This window comes from Rhinolophus hipposideros (assembly GCF_964194185.1).
Source record: "Rhinolophus hipposideros genome assembly, chromosome: 7".
NCBI lineage: Eukaryota > Metazoa > Chordata > Mammalia > Chiroptera > Rhinolophidae > Rhinolophus > Rhinolophus hipposideros.
Window position 1 is genome coordinate 10,352,289 of NC_138053.1, and position 26,223 is coordinate 10,378,511.

The window sequence follows — 26,223 nt, forward strand, 5'->3', positions numbered from 1 at the left end:
AGCAGGATACAAAATTAATATTCAGAAATCAGTTGCATTTGTATATACCAATAATAAAACATCAGGAAAAATTTAAAAAGCAATCCCATTTACAATTGCTCCAAAGACTATAAAATATCTGGAAATAAATTCAACCAAAGAAGTAAAAGGTCTGTACTCAGAAAATTATAAGACACTGAAGAAAGAAATGAAAGAAGATATAAATAGATGGAAACACATACCATATTCATGGATAGGAAGAATTAATATGGTTAAAATGTCCATACTGCCTAAGGCAATGTACATATGCAATGCAATTCCTATCAAACTACCAAAGATGTTTTTCACAGAAATACAACATATAATTCTAAAATTTATATGGGACCATAAAATATCCCAGATAGCCTCAGCAATCTTGAGAAATAAGAACAAAGTGGAAGTATAACAATACCTGATATCAAATTATATTACAAGGCTACAGTAATCAAAACAGCATGGTCTTGGCATGAAAACAGACGCATAGGTCAAGGGAACAGAACAGAGAGTCCAGAAATAAATCCATGCCTATATGGCCATTTAATCTACTACGATGGAAGCAAGAATGTACAGTGTGGTAAAGACAGTCTATTCAATAAATGGTGCTGGGAAACCTGGACAGACACATGCAAAAAAATGAAGCTGGACCACCTCCTTACACCATATACAAAAATTAATTCAAAGTGGCTTAAAGACTTAAATGTAAGATCTGGTCATAAAATACCTAAAAGAAAATATAGGAAGAAACTTCACAGACATTACCCGGAGTAAGATTTTTACTGATATATCCCCTGGCACGTGGGAAGTAAGAGAAAAAATAAACATGTGAGATTACATCAAACTAAAAAGTTTTTTCACAGCAAAGAAAAAACCATCAATAAAACAAAAAGGGATCCTACTGAATGGGAAAAGATATTTGCCAATGATATATCTGATAAGGGGTTAATATCACAAATCTATAAAAACCTCACTCAACTCAACTCCCAAGAAACAAACAACCCAATTAAAAAATGGGCAGAGGACATGAAGAGACATTTTTTCTAAAAAGGACATACAGATGGCAAACAGACATGTGAAAAAATGCTCAACCTCACTAACCATCAGAGAAATGCAAATAAAAACCACAATGAGATACCACCTCACTCCAGTCAAAATGGCTATTATCAATAAATCAACAAACAACAAATGCTGGCGCGGATGTGGAGAAAAGGGAACGCTAGTGCACTGTTGGTGGGACTGCAGATTAGTGCAGCCACTATGGAAAACAGTATGGAGGTATCTCAGGAATCTGAAAATGGAACTACCCTATGATCCAGTAATTCCACTCCTAGGCATCTACCCGGAGAAATCCAAAACTCCAATTCAAAAATCTGTATGCACTCCTATGTTTATTGCAGCACTTTACACAATAGCCAAGATATGGAAACAACCAAAATGCCCATCGGTAGATGACTGGATTAAGAAGCTGTGGTACATTTATACAATGGAGTATTACGCAGCCATAAAGAAGAAAGAAATCTTATCATTTGCAGCAACATGGATGGATCTAGAGAACATTATGTTAAGTGAAATAAGTCAGAAAGAGAAAGACAAGTACCATATGATCTCACTTATATATGGAATCTAAAGAAAAGACTATGTGAATGAACTAATCAGAGTCAGTTTTGGGGACGCAGAGAAAAAACCGAGAGTGGTTAGATGGGTGTGTGGGAGGGGGTTGGGGATAAGGGGAAAGGTGAAGGGATTTGGAAGCAGCTGGTAACCACAAGATGGCCTCAGGGTTTTTCTTTTGAAAATTAATTTGGGGAAGGTATTCTATAATGTTGTAAAGATTTTGTTGGGTATCCGATGGACATGCGTCCTATTTGGGAGACCACCTCAGGGATACTGTGGATACCTGATCATGGCATTGTACATCAGAAGCTAAACATTAATGAATGCCAACTATAATTTTATATATATAATGTGATGGTTCAGTGTGAGGTCGGAGGGATAGTGGATAGGGGGAGGGGGGTTCACAGTATGAGGGATATAAATGATGAACGTCTAAGTATTACCTTGTTTTGTACACCTGAAACTAATAAATAAATTAATTAATAAAAAAAAATGCAAATAAAAACCACAATGAGATACCACCTCACCCCAGTCAAAATGACTATCATCAATAAATCAACAAACAACAAGTGCTGGCGCGGATGTGGAGAAAATGGAACACTTGTGCACTGTTGGTGGGATTGCAGATTGGTGCAGCCACTATGGAAAACAGTATGGAGGTATCTCAAAAATCTGAAAATGGAACTATCCTATGATCCAGTAATTCCACTCCTAGGTATCTATCTGGAAAAATCCAAAACTCCAATTCAAAAATCTTTATGCACTCCTATGTTTATTGTAGCACTATACACAATAGCCAAGACATGGAAACAACCGAAATGCCCATCAGTAGATGACTGGATTAAGAAACTGTGGTACATTTATACAATGGAGTATTACACAGACATAAAGAAGAAAGAAATCTTACCATTTGCAACAACATGAATGGACCTAGAGAACATTATGTTAAGTGAAATAAGTCAGACAGAGAAAGACAAATACCATATGATCTCACTTATATGCGGAATCTAAAGAAAAAAAATAAGTGAATGAACTAACCAGAAACAGTTTTAGAGACGAAGAGGAAAAACTGAGGGTTGCTAGATGGGCGGGGTGGGGGGTGGGGTGCGGATAAGGGGGAAGGTGAGGAGATTAGAAAACTGTCGGTAACCACAAGATGGCCACGGGGTTTCCAACAATAATTTTATATATATGTAGTTATGGGGATGTTGGGTATAGCATAAAGAATGTAATCAATAATATTGTAATAAATATGTAAAACATGTATGGTGTCAAAGGGATACTAGATTTGTTGGGGTAAAAGATGGGAGAGGGTCTAGGGACAGGGTGAAAAAGGTGAAGGGATTAAGAAGTACAAATTGGTAGTTACAAAATAGTCATGGGGATGAAGGGTATAGCATAAGGAATATAGTCAGTAATATTGTAATAACTATATATGGTATCAGATGGGTACTAGATTTATTGGGATGATCACTTCGTAAGTTATACAAATGTCAAATCACTGTTATACACCTGAAACTAATATACTATTGTATATCAACTGTGATTGAAAAATGAAACAATCATTTTTAAAAAAAAGAGCAAGTTGCAGAACAGTGGACAAAGAATATAACGCCATTGTTATAAAAATAAAGTTATGTACTTATGATTCAACATTAGACAAAAGAGGTAACCAGAAAAAAAAAGAGTTACAGAAATATGTCTTATGACACAGATTTTAGTAGCAAAATTATAATATATGTGAGTAAACTTATAAAAATACAATATACAGAGAAGGTAAAAGACCTGTACTCAGAAAATTATAACACATTGAAGAAATAAAATGAAGATGATACAAATAAATAGAAGCTTATACTGTGCTCATGGATAGGAAGAATTAACATTGTTAAAATGTCCATATAACCAAAGCATACTATTCAATGCAATCCCTATCAAAATGCCAATGGCATTTTTCACATAACTAGAATGAATAATCTTAAAATTTATATGGCACCACAAAAGACCCCAAATAGCCAAAGCAATCTTGAGAAAGAGCAAAGTTGAAGGTATCATGCTACCTGATATCAAACTGTACTATAAGGCTATAGTAATCAAAACAGCATGGTACTGGCATAAAAACAGACACAGAGATCAATGGAACAGAATAGAGAGCCCAGAAATAAACACACATCTATACGGTCATTTAGTATATGACAAAGGAGGCAAGAATACACAATGGAGTAAAAACAGTCTCTTTAATAAATGGTGTTGGGAAAACTGGGCAGATACGTGCAAAAAAAAGAAACCAGACCACCTCCTTACACCATATACAAGAATAAACTCAAAACGGATGAAAAGACTTAAATGTAGGTCCTGAAACCATAAAACTCCTAGAAGAAAACCTAGGCAATAAACTCTCTGACATTGTTCTTACTAATATTTTTTGGATACATCTGTTTAGGTAAGGGAAACAAAAGAAAAAATAAGCAAATGGGACTACATCAAACTAAAACTTTTTGCACAGCAAAGGAAACCATCAACAAAACAAAAAGACAACTTACTGAATGGGAGGAGATCTTTGCCAATGCACCCAATAAAGAGTTAATATCCAAAATATATAAGGAACTCATATAACTTAACACCAAAAAAATAAAAAATCCAATTGAAAAAATGGGCACAGGACCTGAATAGACATTTCTTCAAAGAGGACATACAGATGGCAATAGACATATGCAAAGATTCTCAATGTCACTAATCATCAGAGAATGGCAAATTAAAAACACAATGAGCTATCATTTCATACCTGTCAGAATGGCTATCATCAAAAAATCAACAAACAACAAGTGTTGGTGAGGATGTGGAGGAAAGGGAACCCTCGTGCACTCTTACTGGGATTGCAAATTGGTGCAGCTGGTATGGAAAACCATATGGAGGTATCTCAAAAAATTAAAAATAAACTACCATATGACCCAGCATTCCCACTTCTAGGTGTTCATCTAAAGAAATCCAAAATAGTAATTTGAAAAGATATACGCATCTCTATGTTCACTGCAGCATTATTCACAATAGCCAAGATATGCCAGCAACCTAAGTGTCCATCAATAGACAACTCGATAAAGATGTGGTACATATTACAATGGCGTATTACTCGGCCAGAAAAAAAGAATGAAATCTTATCATTTGTGGCAACATGGATGGACCTAGAGGGTATTATGCTAAGAGAAATAAGTCAGACAGAGAAAGACAAATACCACACGATTTAATATATATGTGGAATCCAAAAAAACAAAATAAATGAACAAACAAAAAATAGGAAAAAAAACTCGTAGATACAGAGAGCACACTGATGGTTGCCAGGTGGAAGGGGGTTATGGGCTGGGTGAAAAAGTTGAAGGGATTAAGAAGTACAAATTGGTAGTTACAAAATAGTTACAGGTGTGTAAAATACAGCATAGGGAATATAGTCGATAATATTGTAATAACACTGCATGGTGTCAAAGGGATACTAGATTTATCAGGAGGATCACTTTGTAAGTTATATAAATGTATAATCATTATGCTGTATATCTGAAACTAATATAATATTGAATGACCACTGTAATTAAAAAATAAAAATAATTCAAAAATAAAGAAATGAATTATATTTCCAATTAAAAGACATAGAGGCTGAATGGATTAAAAAATAAGACTCAAATAAGTCAAAACTGAAATAATAGACAAAGAAGATCATTATATAATGATAAAGGATCAATTGATCAAGAAGACATACATTTGTAACTATATATACCCCCAATACCAGAGTAAATATTAACAAATCTGAAAGTATAAATAAACAGTAATGCAATAATAGTAGAGAACTTCAGTATTCCACTTTCAACATCCTAATTTCTGTCATCCTAACAGAAAATCAATAAGGAAATATTGTACTTGAACCAGACCTTAGACCAAATGCACCAAACAGATATATACAGAACATTCCATCCAATAGTAGTGGAATAGATGTTCTTCTCAAGTGCACGTGGCATACTCGCCAGGATAGATCATGTTAGATTACAAAACAAATCTTAACCAATTTAAGAAGACTGAAGTCACACCAAACATCTTTTATGACTCAATGGTATAAAAGTAAAAATCAATAATAGGAAGAAACCTAAAAAATTCACATGTATGTGGAAATTAAACAACACATTTCTAATGATCAATGGATCTAAAAAGAAATCCTTAGGAAAATAAAAAATTATATATCTTGAGGCAAATTTAAACAGAAACACCACATATCAAAATTTATGGAATACAGCAAAGCAGTTACAAAAAGGAATTTTGTAGTGATAAATGCCTACATTAAGAAAGACCACAAATAAACAACCTAATTTTACACCTCAAGGAACTAGAAAACAACAAACTAAGCCCAAAGTTAGCAGAAGGAAATAAACAACAAAGATCAGAGCAGAAATGAATGAAATAAAGACTAAAAGGACAATAGAAAAATAAACAAAACTAAGAGCTGTTTTTTTGAAAAGATAAATAAAATTCACAAATCCTTAGCAAGATTAAGAAGAAAGAAGTCTCAAAAAAAATCAGAAATGAAAGCGGAGACATCACAGCTGATACTGCATAAATGCAAATGTTCATAGGAGACTCCTATGAACAATTATACACCAGCATATTGGATAACCTAGAAGAATGGATAAATTCCTGGAAACATACAACCTTCCAAGACTGAATCATGAAGAAATATAAAATCACAATAGACCTATAACTAGTAAAAAAGATTGACTCAATAATCAAAAATCTCTAAACAAAGAAAAGTCCAGGCCCAGAGGGCTTCACTTGTGAACTCTGACAAACATTTAAGGAGGAATTAATGCCAATCCACCTCAAACTCTTCAAAAAAAATTGAAGAGGTGGGAATACTTCCAAACTCATTTTATGAAGCCAGCATTACCTTGGTAAGAAAAAAATTACAGGCCAATATCCCTAATAAATATAGATGCAAAAATTCTAACCAAATACTAGTAAACAAAATTCGACAGCATATTAAAATAATTATACACCATGATCGAGTGGGATTTATCCTTGGAATGCAAGGATGGTTCAACATATGCAAATCAATCAAGCGATACCCCACATTAACTGAATGAAAGGGGAAATCATTTGATGTGCTCAACAGATGCATAAAAAGCATTTGACAAAATACAACATCTTTCCACGATAAAAACTCTCAACAAATTAGGTATAGAAGGAATGTATCTGAACATAATAAAGGCCATGTATGACGAGGCCATAGCTAACATTATATTCAGCAGTGAAAAGATGAAAACTTTTTTTCTAAGATCTGGAACAAGACAAGGATGACCACTTTCACCACTTCTATTCAACATTATACTGGAAGTCCTAGCCAGAGCAATAGGCAAGAAAGAGAAATAAAAGGCATCCAAATGGAAAAGGAAGAAATAAAATTATCTCTTTTCACAGATGAAGGGATCTTATATGTTGTAAACGCTAAAGATGCCACACAAAAAATAATATTAGAACTCCTAAACAAATTCAGCAAAATTGCAGAATACAAAATCAACACTAAAAAATCAGTTGTGTTTCTATACATCAACAAGGAATAGTCTGAAAAAAAAATAAGAAAACAATTCCATTTACAACTGCATGGAAAAAAAAAAAATACTTAGGAATAAACTTAACCAAGGAGGCAAAAGAGTTGTATGCTGGAAACTATAAAAAGTTGCTGAAAGAAATTAAAGACACCAATAAATGGAAAGAAACCCCTTGTTCACGAATTAGAAAACTTATTGTTAAAATGTCAATATTACTAAAGCAATCTATAGACTTAATGCAATTTCTATTAAATTTCAAATGGCATTTCTTTTCAGAAATAGAAAAATCCATCTTAAAATTCATATGGAATCTCAAGGGACCCTGAATAATGAAAATAATCTTGAAAAAGAAGAACACAAGTTGACGGTCTCACACTCCTTGATTTTAAAACTTACTACAAAGCTACAGTAATCAAAACAGTGTGGTACTGGTATAAAGACAGACATATAGACCATTGGAAGAGAATAGAGAACCCAGAAATAAACTCTCATATATATTGTCAAATGATTTTCTACCACAGTGCCAAGACCGTTCAATGGGAAAAGAACAGTCTTTTCAACTAATAGTTTTGGGGAAACTAAATATCGGCACACAAAACAATGAAGTTGAATCTTTACCTTATACCATATATAAACGTTTACTGAATATGGATCAAAATTCTAAATGTAGAAGCTAAAACTATCAAACTACTAGAAGAAAATGGGGAGATCTCATGACATTGAATTTGGCAATAATTTCTTGGATATGACACCAAAAGCACAAGAAACAAAAGAAAAAATAGATCATCTGAACATCAAGTTTGAAACATCTATGCATCAAAGAACACAATCAACAAAGTAAAAAAGCAACCTATGGACTGGGAGAAAATATTTACAGATCATATGTCTGATCAGAGGTCTGATCCAGAATACATAAAGAATTCCAACAACTTACCAATTTTTAAAAAACCTGATTTAAAAATTGGCAAAGGACAGGGAAGCCAGATGGCTCAGTTGGTTAGAGTGCAAGCTCTGAACAACAGGGTTGCCTGTTCGATTCCCATATGGACCATTGAGCTTCACCCTCCACGACTAGACTGAAGACAATGAGCTGCCGCTGAGCTGCTGAGGCTGCCAGTAGCCTCAGTTGGTTAGGGCCCGAGCTCTCAACAACAAGGTTGCCGGATCAATTCCTGCATGGGATGGTGGGCTGTACCCCCTGCAACTAAAACTGAAGGACCACTTGACCTGGAGCTGATGGGTCCTGGAAAAACACGCTGTTCCCCAATATTCCCCAATTAAAAAATAATAATAATAATGAGAATTTTTTTAAAAATTGGCAAAGGACTTAAATGGACATTTCTCCAAAGATATACAAATGGTCAATAAGCACATGTAAAAATTCTCAAAAAAACTAATTGTTAGGGAAATGCAAATCAAAATTACAATGAGATACCTCCTCATATCCATCAGGACGGTTATTACTATATATATATAAAACAGTATCCATTCCACCTCCCTCCGTGTTTATAAAATAACGATAAACATTTTGATTATTATGAGTAAGAGGCCGTAGACAGAGACGATTCCCTTCAGAGTAGACTGCCTGTCCTGATGAGATCTTTATACATTGATGGTCCCCACTGCTGGGATAGCAATTAAAAATAAAATTATTCACTAGGGAAGGAATGAGCAGAAACCAAAAATCACAATTAAGGAGAACTCTCAGGAATCTGGCATTACATCTCTCCTGGAGACCTGAATTCTCCTGAATTCATGCCCTTTGCACTTGTGCTGGTGCAGAGTTCTCTCTGGTAGGACAAAGGTTTAGCTCCTTGACCACAAACTCACATGTAGGGGCACCCAAGTCATAGCAGCCCTACCATCCTCACATATTCATGCTGACACCATGGTCTGTGATTCTCCCAATGTCTCACATGTATTTTATATTTATTGATGTTCCTTCCGTCTATGATCCACTTCTTTGTGCCTAACAAACTTGAATAAGAAAAAACAGGAAATAATAAGTGTTGGTGAGAATGTGAAGAAATTGGAACCCTGTGCACTGTTGGTGGGAATGTAAAATGGTGCGTCTGCTATGGAGAACACTACGGTGGTTCCTCAAAAAACTAAAAATAGAGCAACCACAGGATCCAGAAATTCCACTTCTGGGTATATACCCAAAAGAATTGAAAGTGGGGACTTGAACAGATGTTTGTACACCCATATTCATAGCAGCATTGTTCACAATAGCCAAAGATGGGAGTAAGCCTAGCGTCTATCAACAGATGAATAAACAAAATGTGCTATACCTATGTAATGGAATATTCAGCCTTTAAAAGGGAAGGAAATCCTGGCATGTGCAGCAAAATTGATGGACCTTGAGGACATTATACTAAGCAAAAATAATCCAGTTACAAAAGGACAAATACTGTATAAATCTGCTTACATGCAGTAACTAAGAGGAGTCACATTCATAGAGACAGAAAGTAGAATGGTAGTTGTCAGGGGCTGAGGGAAATGAGGAAGGGGGACTTATTTAATAGGTACAGGGTTTCAGTTTGGGAAGATAAAAAGAGTTCTGGAGATTAGTTACACACAGTATGAATGTACGTAACTAAACTGTACACTTTAAAATGGTTAAGATGGAAAAAAAAAAATAAAAAAAAAAATAAAATGGTTAAGATGGTAAATTTGATGGTATGTGCATTTTATCACATTTTTTAAATGATTATCAAGATAAACATTGGAGTTCTGATCGATTGAATAAACAAGATAAATTCCCTGGAATGAAAATTAAAAGTAGGAAAATATTAAGATCTCCCCTGTAGACAAAAATAACAAATTAATCCACTGAAAGCAATAACTTTCCAGTAGGAAAACCCTAAGGAAATTATGTGTCTGTCTGGAGCCCTAGAGAATTGGACCCAGCCAGACCCAAGGCAATTACTGCATGTTTGTTTTTAATAATGCCCATTGGGTATTACTCCCTAGAGGCCAAGAGTGGCCCTGTGAATAATCGAAGTGCGAGGTCCACACACCTCTGCTTGGCCCACCAATCAGGGAATGGAGCCCTGCTCTCTCAGCTTTCTTGCTTACCCTGCCTTCCACCCACAGACTTGCTTCACATTTTACTTTCCATGGGGCCTGGGGTTGTGTCTCTGGCTCTAGGCTGCTTGTGAATCATATGCCTCCTCCTTAGCAAAAAGAAGCAACTCAGGAGGAGGCAGTTTCTTCGGGCAGGGTTGTCAGAAATCAGACCACCTGGACAGGTCAGTGCCAACGTGGGTGCAGGAGGAGACAGTCCTCTCTCGATAAGCCTAAAGACATCTCCTCCTCCTCCACTTCTCAAAGACAAACAGAGCCAGAGACGTGTAGGGGACCTTGGAAATCATGCAGGGATCCAACCCCATCACTTTACAGACGAGAAAGCAGAGTACACACACTTCCTAAAATCACACAGGATTCGATTCCTAAACAACCTCTGCCCTCATTCCTGGCTATGGAGGCCTAGTCAGTAATTTCAACCTTTTCTACTTCTTATTCTTGGCAGAGACATCTGAAAATATTTGCTGGTGCTAAGACAGGCTCGGAAGCAGAGCAGGTGAATGCCTACAATGGCCTAATTTTTACATTATATTGAATGTAAGCAATTTAAGGGGGGGGAACTAGTGAAATGAAACCTCAAACTGTTCCCATTAGCTTCCAAGTTAATATTTTTGTTAGCAGATGTACAACCATTTTGGCAGATGTGTTATCTGTATGCACACACTATCTTATGTTCTGCTTTTAAAGTCTATATCATAGACAGATATCCAGAAATTGAAATATTCTTTCATTTTTAATATCTGTATCGTATTCCATTGCATTGATATATCAGTTGCAAATCTATTATTTTTGGACATTTGGATGCTTTAAATCTTTTTTTTCTTTTTTTTATTAGTTTCAGGTGTACAAAGCAACATAATAGTTAGACATTTACATCCCTCACAAAGTGATAACCCCCCTCCCCAAGCTACTACCCCTCTGATATCTTGTATGGCTGTTACATTATCATTGACTATCTTCCTTATCCTATACTCCACCTCCCGTGACTATTTTTTTCCTTATAGTTGCCATACAATATTATTCTCCTTAAATCTTTTTCTTCAATTTAGAAATAATGTTTCAGTAAATATCTTTGAACAAATTATCTTCTTTTCCCATCGGATTTGTTTCCTGCTCTAGGGTCCCAAAAATAAAATTCCTACATTTATATATATTTACATAATCTCTATAAAGCTTTGTAAGTTAGATAACAGTACCTACCTATAGGGTTTTGAGTAGAATTTAAAAGCTAATATGTAAGTACTTAGTACAGTGCCCACTATAAAGTATATTCTTATTAATTTATTATAAATAATAGCATATCTATACACTTACTTGGAATGCATGATCATCTGAATACAGTTAAACCTTTCAATTAGAATCTATTTATATCTTACATATTCCTTTACTTTATACATTATACATTTCCAAGCTTAATTAAAATTCAAATATTTAATTTCATCATTAAGGGCAACGAAATCACCCTTTCCATTCCTTTTTTTTTGTTGATATATCAGTAAGCAATTTACTGATTTTTGTGTGATATGATAGCCTACAACCTTGCTCACCTAACTTTATTTTTAGCAATGATTTCATTTCTTTTAACAGCTTAGTCATAATATAAATATTTTACAAAATGTTTTTTTTATTTCGTATTTCTTTTTTCTTTTCAGGTAGCCATCACCAGCATTTCTAGTGAAATATTAAATAAGGAATGATAACAGAGAACACCCATATCTTGTTCTGCTTTGTAGGAATAAAGTTTAAATCATCAATAAACATGATGTTGACTGTTGTTTTTGAAAACACAGTTTATCATAGTAAGAAAAAACACTCCTAAAGTCTTCAGAGTTTAATTTATAATGTGGTGATAAATTTATCTGGATCTAATCACATTATTTTGATATTTTGTTTGTAATATAGTAGGTTAATAGATTCCTTTGATTTTAACAGCTAATTCTTTGAATGTGTTCTTTTCTTAGTTTGCAGGTATTTTATTTGGGGCATTTGCATCTATGTTTATAAATGAAATTGGTCTAAAAATTCCTTTTATTGTCTTTGTTTTGGGTTTCAAATCATATTTCCCTCCAAAAATGAATTGAATAATATTTACAGTAATAATCATAGTCTAGGTATCTGGATGCTTACTATGTACGATGCACTGTTCTACGTACGTGATGGGCATCTTCTCATTTAATCTGCACAACAACCCCTTTAAGCAGCTATTATTACTCTATCCATTTTACAGAGTATTAATATATCTTACTTTTCTATGTTTTTAAGTTTTTTATTACCGAATTAATTATTGGTTCTTGGAAAGTCAGATTTTCTTCATTGGTGTCAGATGCCCTTTTAGATGTCTTTCCCTATTAGCATTATATTCATATTCTCTGATTCTTTTTGCACCTTTGGGGGTATTTTATATATTCGTAAGTAGCCCTCTATTTTATTTGATAAAATATATTAGCTTATAATTGAAAATAATATTAAACTTAAATGTCAATCTCTTGTACTGGCTATTAAATGTATTTTCCAAATCCTGACTTCATTTTAATTTTCATTCTCATTTGTTTATCAAAATTAATATTGTTCATCAATTCTTTTTCAAAGAATCAATTATTAGATTTCTGCTTAAACTAATTATTTTTCTTTTCCTACATCATTTGTTCTATTTTTAGTTATATTATCTATATTTTAATTTGTTGTTTCCCCTTCTAAATTATTTAAACAGAGGTAATTATGACTCAATCGTTTATATAATAATACAGGAGAAAATTAAACATGAGGAGCCCAAAGTCAAAGACAAGCATTTTCTCCACCTCTTGGGCTTTTATGAAATAGGTCTAATGTTTAAGCCAACACAACCCCAGAGCTGTGGTGGTCATCAGAGAGAGATGCAGGACTGCCGTCACTGAAGCAGGAAAATAAGGTCAATCCGTATGCTGGCTGTCCAAGGATCAGGAACAGAATTCAGACCTAAACAAATGGGGGTCTGAGTCCAGGTATGTATGGGTTACGCAGCGTTTCCCATGGTGTGGAGCCTGTCTTACAGGAGTCTACAAGTTGGCTTTAGGTGCGTTACAGAGATGGAAGCAAACAGCATCAAATCTTGTGGTGAGAAAGTGATTCCCTTTTGAGTTCTCTCTCAACCCTCTGGACTACTTCAGAGAAATACTCAGGTTGGTGCTATTTCCCTCACTCCTCTCTACAACTTTACGTTCTCCTTCACCTGGTATTAGCCTAGTGTCTCCCACACATCCATCATATTTACTTATCACCAGGAATTGTTTCCTTAATACTGTTATTTAATTTACTAACTTTGTTCATTGAAATTCATGTATTAAAAAATTTTGTACACCACGATACATAAGAAAGCAGTATCACTTATTGAATTTTAGCTAGATACTGTTACCTGTAGAGAGTTCTGAGTCTGACACCTACTTTTTCTTGGTTCAAGGTCTCTCAGCTCGAGGAAACGATGAGGTATCCCAACAGGTAATGATCAGAAGAATGAGGATGAGCAAAGAACACTGAGAGTGAGCACCCAGTGAGGTAGGAGAGGTGCCAACATAAAACTGTGCTGTGAAACCGAGTGAAGAATGTATTTGAAGAGACAGGGAGTGCCCAACTGTGCCAACTCTGGCTCGTTGGTTTTTGTAAAATGGAGCCTGAGAATGAACGTCAAGTGTAGCCTTAAAAAGGGAAGTTTTATGACTTGGTGGGGAAGCCTTGTGGGGGGAGCTTCAAAAGAGAATGGGGAAAACGGGGCTGGAGAATGAGACCTGACCACATTCTGAGGACTTCTGTGGAAAGGGGAAGTAGAGAAATGAGCTGACAGCTAGAGGGGAATTTGGGTGAAGGGTAGAATTTTTAAACTGGGAGATATCTGCGTGCTGGCAGGAATGATCCAGAAGCTAGGGGGAATATCCTTTCGGTTTTAAGTTAGACTCTTTTAGCTTAAAATAGAAGGACTTGGGAAGAGTATTTTCCTAACAAGTGGGAAGTAATAATAAGAAAATTTTCTTCTCCCGCATCTCAGGGAGAGGATTGGAAGGAACAGAGAGGACGGAGTCACCCTGGTTTTAAAGGAATATAATCAAGGAAGGGACAGAGCTTTTGTCACCACACTCACTGCCGCTCTTGTTCACATGTTTTTGTCAGTCTAGGAATCTATGTGCAGCCACACAAACAAATCCTCTCTCCTCAGACAAGACGGTCCTCTTCCATCATGTCCCTGCTCCACCTACATTCCCTTTCTTCTCTTCAAACATTGGCCACTCTAGGAATCCCTGGTCCATTTACTCAGATGCCCCAGGTTCAAGTTTATCCAGATATACTTCTTCAGTCAAAACAGTGCTGCTTTGAAATCAGACTGGCCTGGAATCAAATCCTGATGTCTTCAGAGAAATTATGTAAACCCTCCCAGTCTCAGTCTACTCATCTATAAAATAAGAATAATAATGCCTATCATATGTAGGTTATTGTGAGGGTTAAATACATGCACTTGCCTAGCCCTGTATATGACACACAGTAGGTGCTCAATAAATGTCATCTGCCTAGTCTAAGGGCTGTTTCCTATGTGAAAGTTTTACATTTGATTAGAAACTTCTTGGGAATGAGAACAATGTCCTTTATTGTTTTCTTATCTTTCACATCACCCAGTAAAGAGCTCTTTTAATCAGAACTACTGATCAAATGAAGATCTCAGCCATATTAAATATGTTTCCCTTCATTTTTACTTCTCACCAAATAGATTTCCCTCCCGTTAGGCCCCTGCATTTCTATTTTATGGTTGTTTATTACCCAAATTTCTACCTCTGAATTGCCAAACGCTTGCTTGAATCCTTAAAAAAAATCAAATCAGTAAAACATTAAAGCAAAATAAGCCATTTACCTTCCATACTAAGGAATAGCCTTCAACACAGGCAAGGACCTCAACGGGGACCTGCTGAGTAGCCAAACTCTCCATCCTCCTATAACCCAAAGTTTCTTTGCTCCAAGCAGTCACTACCTCAGCACAGTGGTGTCATGGGCAAGGTCAGCCTTCCAAGGCAGTGTCCCCCTGTGGCTTCCTGCCCAGTTTTCAGGTGAGTTATCACCCCACCCCCATAGCTTTTCCAGGCTGATTTTGCCCATCAGCTATTCCCCCATCCCTAGTCAGCACACTAACTCCAGTTCTTTCTTTCTCTCCTCCCTCTTTGTGATTTATATTCTCCTAGGACCCAAACCTCAACTATGTCTTATGAAGCACAGGAAAATAATTAATATTATATCTAATGACACTTCAACTAAGCGTGCATTGAACTATTTTGAAATTCAATTTACTAGAGTCTCTGGGTTGCCCTCCTGCTGACTGTTACTTTGGGCAGTGTTAGACCTGTGGTTTCTCTCTGTTATCTGCAGGGGTAACTCTTACCCTCCAGAGGCGAGTCCCTCCCTGGGTAAGCCCAGACAGAAGGGCTGGCTGAGCCGTCCCAGTGCGTAGGAGACTCTTCTGTCCAGGTTTGCCCTGGCCTCTGCAACCCCAGTTTCAGCACCAAGGTGGCCCAGAGTCGCTGTGTGGCAGCCGGAGCCCCCAGAGCCCTGAGCTCTATGAGGTGGGGGAAAAAGGGGGAACAAAATATTCAAGGGGAAGTAGGGTAGATAAAAATAATGCCCTCTGGTTCTACCTATGTGCCACTGTGGTTTCAGAATTCTGTAGAGTAAGGGCCTTCAGGTGGCAATCTTATCAGGAGTAGAAACAAACTATATTACTATAGATCTTTACTTAATATTGAGACAACATCAATTGCTTATATCAAGGAATGAGAGTATGATGGAAATTTGGGGGGATTAAAACACCCTAAGTACTCCCCCATTGTTGCCTCCACTGAATCCCTGGCCATATGTCACAAGGATTCTCTTTGGAAGGATGCAAGATGGGGTTTTGTGGGGTTCAGGAGCAGCAGCATTTTGGTGGTGAAATAATTAAAACCCTGCCTTTGGGGTGTGTTGGAGCCATAGGACTTTCCTCTGATAGATTGAGAGCATCCTTTGGGATTTGTACACGGAGATGTGGCCAGATGTGATTGAAGGACCGCATGAGGGAAGGTGGGAGGCATGGACACCTCCACCCTCTCGATAGCCTGAGCCTGGTCTTGATCTCCCAACAGGACCAGTTGACCATGGAGAGAGGAAACCACACGAGCGCCTCTGAGTTCCTTCTTCTTGGACTCTCCAGCCAGCCCGAGAGGCAGGAACTGATCTTTGGGCTCTTCCTGGTCATGTACCTGACCGGGGCAGCAGGGAACTGGCTCATCATCCTGGCCGTGGGCTCAGACTCACACCTCCACGGGCCCATGTACTTCTTCCTCAGCAACCTCTCCCTGGTGGACTTCTGCTTCATCTCCGCCACAGTCCCGAAGATGCTTGTGAACATCCAGACGCAGACTCAGTCCATCTCCTACGGTGGCTGCCTAGCCCAGATATACTTCTGCATTTTGCTTGCCAACATGGACAACTTCCTCCTGACAGCAATGGCTTATGACAGATACGTGGCCATCTGCCACCCTCTGCACTACTCTACTACGATGAGTCTGCAAACCTGCGTCCTGGTGCTGGGGAGCTCCTGGCTCATCGCCAGCTCCCACTCCCTGCTACACACCCTCCTCATGGCACGGCTGGAGTTCTGTGCCAGCAACATGATCCCTTACTTCTTTTGTGACCTTGTCCCTCTGCTCCAGCTCTCCTGTTCCAACACCCAACTCAACCAGCTCATGATTCTGCTGGTGGGGGGCTTGATCGTCCTCGTCCCCTTCCTTGGCATTCTCGTCTCCTACATCCACATTGTATCTGCTGTACTCAAGGTCCCATCTGCCCGGGGCAAACAGAAGGCCTTTTCCACCTGTGGTTCCCACCTCACTGTGGTCATTCTCTTCTACGGGACCATCACAGGGGTCTACCTGAATCCTTCACCCTCCCACTCGGCTGACAAGGATTCGCTGGCTTCAGTGATGTATATGGTGGTCACCCCCACGCTGAACCCCTTCATCTACTGCCTGAGAAATAAGGATATGAAAGGAGCTCTAAGAAAACTCTTCGATATAAAAGCTTTATCCTGTGGGCTGTGACAGCAGAGTTGCCCCTCATGGCCTTTGTGCTGGGAAGAGGATGAACCCAGGGGCAGGTTGCACATACAGAGGGCAGGAGAGACACAGACCTCATTATCCTGGGTTGTCACTGTGGCCATGGCCCCATAAGTAATTTGAAAGTCCAAAATTTCTCAGCGCCTAAACAGACTGCCCAGATTACCGAGAGGGGGATAAATTCTCCTCTAAAGACACAACCACATTAACAGATGCAAATTAGCTTTATCTGCAGATTTCTGGAGAGGGTTGAAAAGGCTTTGAAAAAGGTGAACTTATAGAGTCTGTGACCTCTGCTGATCCCTTTGCCAAAGGGATGCCTTCTGAAAGCTCCTATTCACCTCCACGTTCCTCAAACACTGAATTAACCCTTCTCCTTCCCAATCTCCAAACTCCTCCAGTTCATCCCGTCTTCCTCAATCCCCATCTCCATATTTTGGGTTGAACCTAGCTCTGGGGACAGGTTGATCATCGTCCCTGGAGCTGTCCCACTCTTTGCCTTGGACCCTGCTGGGTGGCGTCCCAGAGCTCTAGACACTTGTATCAGGAATGTCTGTAGTGATTGTCTCATCAAGCCTGTAAGCAAACCCCACACTGTTCCACTTATGTGTTCTCTTTTTTCTTAGGGAAGAAAGGTCTGCCATCCGTATGGTAAAGAGAGAAGAAAGACTTAGGGTTGCTTCTCTGGGTAAGAAGACCATGAAGGGAATGGGCCATCATAATTCTTATGAATGTGTTTTTTTACAAGTTGACCCGGAGATGGAGACAAAGAGAAAAGGCCTCATAAAAATGAGTTTATGGCTAGAGAAGTTGTGTGTGGCTTCCTCTCCAACAGAGTAATATTCTGCAAGTGTAATAGAGCTGAAAAAGCATTACACAGAAAGTTGTAACAACTGGCTTCTAGTCCTAGTCCAATTACTAGCCATTTGACTCTAGGCCATTTGAAATTCACCATTCCACCCAACACACCATGCTTTTTTAGTCTCTATTCATGCTGTTCCAGCAGGCTCATCTTGCTTATCTCTATCAAAATTCTAGTTGTCCTTCAAGGCTCAGATAAAATAGCATGCTCTTCATAAAGCCACCTCAAGTCTTCCTAGCCAAAATAATTTCTCTCCTCTGGAACTCCATATAACTCAAATTCCATTACAACCCTTTTCATACTCTGCTTTGCATGATTCACGTTCATCCCAACCCTATGCCAAACAGAACTGCTGAGTCCATTTCAAAATTTTATAGAAGGTCCTGTTCATCTTAATGAACTCATCCTCAGAAGACCCCATCACAGTGCCTGGCTTAAAATGATGACTCAATAAAAATATCCTGCAATAGATCATGATAACAACAATGCAAACACTGGAGAAAGAACACGGATGGCCTTTCTCCCCATGATTTTGCCTCAACCAATACCTTTTATATCTAGAAAGAAGTTACAAAGTTGGTTGGTCAGAGCCCAAAAGGTTCACTGGCCCATGTCTTACAAAGGGCAGTGTGCCCTGAAGGGTCAGCATCCAGGGGCGAAGCTCCCTTCCTTCCAGCCTGGCCCTGATTAGTCCTCTTCTACTCGTGTCTGGTTGGAGTCCTCACTTGGTGTCCGGTCACCCCCACCTCCACACCATGCCTGGACACTCAGGTCCTCAATTCAGATCTAGGGCTGAGAGAGGGAAGTAAGATAGGCTTAGACTGTTTTCCAGCCCACTTTTTACCAGTGAGCTCATGATGTAGGTTATTGTGTGTAACTCAGACTAACAAAGTGGTACTTTGGCTCAGAGTTTGCTATTGTTCCTTGAGCACATGGTTTCCTGAGGAGCTCTCAGGATTTGGGATGATTGGCAAGGCAGGATTTAGGCTTCCCTTGGTCTCTGACATAAAACCATAATAAAAGGAACAAAATCTCACCCCAAACATGTAAAAATGATGTGAAGAAAAGATGAAAGCAATGTGGAGAAGAGGTCTTCCTTTAATATGCATTTGCTACAATGGTGAATAATACAATGGTTTCACTCCAAGGTAAAAAACAAAAACATTCAACAAGGAAAAAAAGGGGCAGCAATAAATAAATATGAAAGACCTTCAACTGACCTTGCTCATCAGTGGGTGTTGAGAAGGCTTTCTGGCTCTGAGGACTCTCCTCCAAGGAAGGGTATAGGGTAAGGAAATTCTTCTTGTATGGCAAACACCTTTACAGACTGGCTCTCATCCTGGCCTGGAAGCTATTTGCTGATGGGTAAATGAATAGAAATGTTTTCTTCCTCACCCTACAAATAGGTCAACTGTAAAAAGTTCAGAAGCTCAACCACCCTTACAGACTTGGCAATATAAACCCTTCCTTTTCCTTTAACAAATCAGCACATTCCTTTAGTCAAGCCCAAAAGAGTTACATCTTAAGCTATTTCACTAAGAAGCTACAGTCATATAAGAGAAAATAACACCTCATGTCAAAGCGAGCAAAAGGGAAGTTTTTTTCTTGAATAAAGATTCTGAACTTTCTAGAACACAGTCCAGTCTTCCGTTGAATCTGGCTTCTGGATTGGGACTGATTCTCAAAGAGTTTGTGCTCTTCCCCAAACTTTTATTTCAGTGGTCTCCCCATCCATGCCCTCAACACCCTCTGAGTCCCTCTCTATGGTCATACAGGACAAAGAGTTATCAGCTTACTTAAAAGAATATTGTTAAAGATAAATTTTACTGACACAGATGTCAGAACAACTTATAGACATGGGTCCATTAAAGAGCTCCTATTGAACCCTCTGCAACACTTGACTCTCCCAGTTCCATCAGGCCTGCTTTGCTGTGCTCTCCACACCCAGCTCAGCACCAAGTCATAAATAAGCGCAAATTCATCATATCAGAATTCAAGCATTTTCCATAGAGCTGCACTTCTGGGATGCCCAACGGAAAGTGCTTCATCTGCCTCCACCATAGGGGCACATGAAAGTGGAGTAGAGCACTGACAACCAGGAAAATTAGAGGGCATCAGACAGAGTGGGAGATATTAGGTAACTACTGTAAAAGGCACTGATTGAAGAACTCTTTATTAAGCTGGGCATTGCACTGAGTACTGAGACATAGCAGTGAATGGATTTCTGACCAGATAAAACCAAATCAAAGTCTTTTCCTAGTGAGAGATCGAGATGGAACTACCCTGTTTTGTTAAGTTCCTGTGTTACGGCTACCAGCTGAAAGTCATGAATAGCACTTTGCTGTGAAGATGGTGCCTTGCCAGTCATGTGTAGGGCCATCTCATATCTGCTGTGGGCTGGTGAGGGGAACTTCAGGATCTGTTCAAATGTTTGAATGAGTGCTCTGGGGAAGCCACAGTGTTCCACACAACAGAGCAATCATTCTCGAAATGTATGTGCGTTATTAGCACTTGAAGAGTTGGGTAAAAGGAAGATTCCTGGGTCCCGTAGAAAACTGCTCCAATCCCAAGTACATTTTAAACCAGTTCCTCAAGTGATTTTCATGTAAATGGTCCTCGGGTAACACTTTAAGAATCTCTGTTGAAAAGCATTGTTGTTAAAAGATTCAACTGAAGCATATTAGACAATGTTAAAAACTTATTTGAGCAAAAATTGATTCCAATCAGGCAGCACCAAACCAGAAATGGTTCACAGTGCTCCACTCACAGGAGGTAGGGGCAAGACATTTATAGAGAAGACATGGAAGCAAAGTGGGGAAATTATTTGATTAGCTATCGCTTAAGTTTACCTTATATAGGAAAGCTTACTTGGCTGTTTGTGACTGTTTGTCCTTAGGTTTCCATTTCTTACCCTTGAGGCATTTACAGGCTTAGGTTTTGGTTTGCCTATGTAGGCTGTGTAGGTATTAGAACCACCTCAAGCTAATGGCTTCCCTACTTAAATTAACTTAATAGTATGAAGGACAAAACCTTGATCTAAAATATCCTAAGGATAGTTTTTACTTGAGCATTAAGTGTGACAGGGACTCTACATTGAGTCCTTTGAGTCAGATGCCGTTATTCTATGAGAAAATGATCTTCTGGGGTGAAACCCCACACAATCTATTACAGTTACCTGCCCTGCTGCTCCTTTTGGTATCCTGAAGTATGAAGTACTTCAAAGTAGAGGTGTGATCAGAGCCAGGTGGGATTGACCAGAGGGATTTGTCCCATGTGGAGTAGGGGAGGGCAGAGAAGCTAAGAATGGTGAGGACATTGAAATGTTGTGGGTTTCTAGGTGTAACCGCTCATGCTGATCTAACAGTACATGAAAATATTACCATGTTTCCCCGAAAATAAGACCTAGCTAGACCATCAGCTCTAATGTGTCTTTTGGAGCAACAATTAATATAAGACCCGGTCTTATTTTAATATAACATAAGACAGCGTCTTATATAATATAGTATAAGACCAGGTCTTATATTAATTTTTGCTCCAAAAGATGCATTAGACCTGATAAATCCATCTAGGTCTTATTTTGGGGGAAACACGGTAGATGTGGGCTGGAACTGAGTTCCTGCAAGGTTTCTTAGGGCCTGGTGTTGGGGGAGCCTCCAGATGTACACCTGCAGTCCCTGGGCGGTACATAGCTCTATTGGTACTAGCGTGTCAAGCTGATGTTTTCTGGGTGCCTATTTCCCAGCATACCAGTTGAATTAAACATACACACAAAACTGGTCTTTCAACCCTAACCTGCCTTATGAAGCCCAATTCCCAACATCTAATAACACTTCTGTTATTTCATGTTCAACAATTTTAAAATTAAACTTTTCCCTTTTAACTCACTGCTGCTCAAACCAGTTACCCCTCCATATTTCATTTATTTAACCAATAGTTTTGCCCTGTTGTAGAGGTCTGTCTTGAGTGTCAAGTAAGTCACAAATTGTAAAATAAATCATTCTAGAGAACATTGTGAGATTGAAAGTCCACAGGGATATTTGCATACATGTATTAACCAGAACATAAATTAATTACCAAAGATGCTCACTGAAGCAATGGCCTACAACAAGCAGTTTTGGGGAAAATGGTGTCTAATTTGGGACAGGAGGCAGAACATGGCCAAAAGCACCCATAGAAGCCATGAAGCCTTAAGCAAACAACCTTTAGACTTAAAGCTTGGTGAGTTGAAAGGATTCAGTGAGGACACCAACACAAAACTAAGACCAGGGATAAAGAAAGACAATGAAAGGGGACTTTCCATAAAGAAAGGAAGTTATCGGCCAGAGGTCCTCCTTCAGTCACCATGTCAACCCCGCACATGGTGAAAACATCATGGGAATGAATCCGCAGCTCTTGTGCGAGATGAGATGTGATTAAACCATCTTATTAGTTACATGCTGCATCACTCTCCTGCTCCCACCTCAGTGCAATTATCACTGACAAGGGCTTGGAACACTTTTCCTCCCAGTGAAAAGATACTCAACTTCATATATTCATATATACCTTTATATGAATATAATTTCAACTTTGCAGAAAAGTTGCAATAAGAATAGTGCAAAATACCCATATATCCTTTACTCAGATTCATTTATCATTAATATTTTTACCCCATTTCTTCTCTTCCCTCCTTCTCTTCTTCCTCCTCCCCCTTCTCCCTTCTCTCTATAAGTAGGTAGATAAGTAGGTAGCTAAGTAAGTAGGTAGGTAGGTAGGTAGGTAGGTAGGTAGGTATACACATATGTATACACACACACACACACACACAAATGCTCCTTTATCCCTAAATACTTCAGTGTGTATTTCCTTAGGAATAATCTCTTACATAACCACAGCGTAGTCACCAATGTTTATACGTTTAACATTGATACAACAATTTTCGTAATCTAGATCCATATTTCAGTTTTGTCAACTGACTCAATTTTTTTTTTAAGCTGCATGATACTCCATTGAGTGGATGAATGTGCCATAGTTTTTCAATCAACTATCTTGGATATTTATGCAGTTTCCAATATTTTTGCACATAATGCTGTAATGAATAACTTTGTGCATGTATATTTTCACATTGTTAGAGGTATATTTTCAGAGTAAATTCATACATAATTTTGTTAGCTATTGCTAAATTCCCCTCCACATGAGGTTGTACCATTTCGTGTTCCATCAGCAATGAGTAAGAATTCCCATTTCCCCACAAACTCATCAACACCGTGTATTGTCAAACTTTTAAATTTGGGCCAATCTAATAAGTAAGAAATAATATCTCAATGTAGCTTTAACTGGCATTTATTTTCAATGAAGTTGAGTATCTTTTCATATGATTAAGAGCCATTTTTATATATTTTTTTATGAGTTCAAGTTTGTCCATTTTTCTGTGAGACTTGGGGTCTTTTATTTTGGCTCATTTTTTAAAGTTTTCGGTATATTAGGAGTAAATATTTTTCTCCTAATCTGTCATTTGTCTTTGCTAAATTATTTTGCCATTCATAACTTCCTAAGTTTTTAGAAAAGTTTTATGTAGGAATCATTTCTTTAACTGCATCTGGATTTTGAGTCATGGTTTAAAAGTTTTTCTCTAAACCCACGTTTAGAGGCATTCATTCACATTGTCTTCTAGTACTTGTGTAAGTTTCATTTTTTACATTGATTTTTTACATTGATTCATTTGGAGTTTATTCTCGAATATAGTGTGAGAAATTAATCTATTTTTAATTTTTCCAAATGGCTGTCAATTATCCCAATACCATTTTTTAAAAAGTCAATCTCTCCCAGTGACCTGAGACATTACCTTTATTATATACTAGATTTCTATATAGAGCCAGGTCTATTTCTGAATATTTTATTCTAGTCCATTGGTTTATGTACATGCTAGTACATAATACACTGTTTTAAATGTATTTTTTTCATCATTTAGTTTCCCTTCATTCCGTTAGCACCTTAGTCGAGGCAGCAGGAACCCTTATAATGGAGACTGGAAAAACCTCATGCAGACTATCAATAATAAACTACTTATTGCTCATTCTGCTTTCCCTGTTCATATGACATTCTGGGCCCTTCTGCAGGAGCCAATGAAATTTCTAGGATGATGTAAATTCTAGGTGAATTTTTCAGAGATGGAAATAGCATAATATTCAAATAGCTCCCAGGCGGGAGTCAAGAAGGCAAACGAACTTCTACAACCTTTCTTTTCTCAGTGTCTATCTGAAAGCTATTCTACCACCTCTAAAGTGACTGTAGTTTTTACTAGGAAAGGAAAAACATGTGAAGTGAGCTCTTGGATTTGTTGCCATTTTCTGGCCTCTGGCCACTTGGATGATGAAGCTATGACTAGTCCATGCGGCCATCACAGCAGCCCTTTTGCCGGAACCTAGCTGCTCTTCCAGAACACCACAACTGCTTCGCCTAAGTCCCTCTACGTGCCAAGGCACACCTGCACTACCCAATCCTTTCCATCCTCTCTCCTAGCAGTGTAAATTCCCAGTGACAAACACAAGGAATGTCGCCTCCTCTCCTCCCATCCTCATAAGCTTTTAGTGAAAATTTTTATTCAAACATGTCGATACTGGGGATGGGTTGAACACAATGAACCTCCAGAAGTATGTCCTGCACTGAGATAATAAAAAAAAACCCGGCAAGATAGGAATACAAAACTGTAGGAAGCCCAAGTGAATTTCTTTGGCTTATGGAATTTCTAAGTGACGTCAGTGTAACTGCAGCTGGTGGCACAACAGCTCGAGATGACTGCCAGACTGGGAGCCACTAGGGGGCAACTTACTGCGGTGTCCCTTCCTCCTGAGGCACCTGCATGAGTGCTGTCTAGCTATTAAAATGGCAGAAATCCCGGCCTTTCATTCATCTATTTACTGTCTACTGTGTACCTTGAAAACCGTATGATGGGGGGGAAAGACTGTAACTGGCTGCCCCGAGCTTAAGCGGCCCCTACTACACACATGCATGTACTGGGGAAGGCGAATCTAGGCACCAAGCAAAAGCTTTGTGATATAGAGACTCTGTGGCGGGTGTTCACCCAAAACCCAAAACGAGCCAGGTAGCCCGCATAGGAACCATTTAGGGTGTTACAGATTTCCAGGCCCCTATCCTGGGATTCTACTTTAATAGCTCTTGGCTCTCCTTGGCAATACTACATTTAAAACAAGTGATCTCTATATAAAACTCTGTTTTCTAGAAAATTAGGCTGGGGCATTAAGCTTAGCATGAAATTGCTCATCCTTGGTACGCCAGTCCTTTCTTTCAACAGAAAAGCATCTAATTTACTTTAGCTATTATCCTGAATGCTAAAAGCGGTAATTCTCAGCTGGGTCCATTTTGCCCTCTATGGGATGTTTGGCAATGTCTAGAAACCTCTTTAGTTGTAACAATTGGGGGGTGCTACTGGCATCTGGCAGGCTGAGGCCAGGGAAGCTGCTGAACATCCTACAATGCACAAAACAGCCAGGACTGCCTCCAAAACAAAGAACCATCTGGCCCAGAATGACAGCAGTGCCGAGGTTGAGAAACTCTGGAAATTTCAAAGAGCAAGTAGACACTAGAGAAACATGTTCTGCCAGTTACTTTCCCTGCCACAGACGTGGAGAAAGTCAACTTGTGTTGCACGTGGGGCTTGTGTTGGGCTGGGGTGGGTTGGGGTGGGGCTTGAAAACCAGCTTCTTTTTTTAAAAAACAAAGGTTCTACTTGTCCCTAGTTTGGGAAAACACAGGTCCTGAAAGTATTTAAGCATAATCAGCCTGCGGAAAACATTCATGGCATACATTTTGAGAAAGAAAAATGTTTCAATGCAACAGTTACCCAGGAGAGACTTCGGGCAGAAAGTTACCTGGTTCTGTCACCACCCAGGGGATAAAAAGAGGTTTCTCTTACAAAGGTCACACCCCCGGAAGTGCCCCCTTCCTCGGCATCAACGCA

At 38.6% G+C, this 26,223-nt stretch overlaps 1 protein-coding gene across 1 annotated transcript; it reads left to right on the forward strand.

Moving 5' to 3' along the window:
- Positions 1-16,360: 16,360 nt before the first annotated feature.
- Positions 16,361-17,389, forward strand: LOC308500127 (olfactory receptor 1f45-like; the record flags this gene model as incomplete). The annotated part of the gene is made up of 1 exon (XM_081054332.1): positions 16,361-17,389. The coding sequence occupies one exon, from the start codon at positions 16,361-16,363 to the stop codon at positions 17,387-17,389; it is 1,029 nt and encodes a 342-aa protein (XP_080910458.1).
- Positions 17,390-26,223: the final 8,834 nt, after the last annotated feature.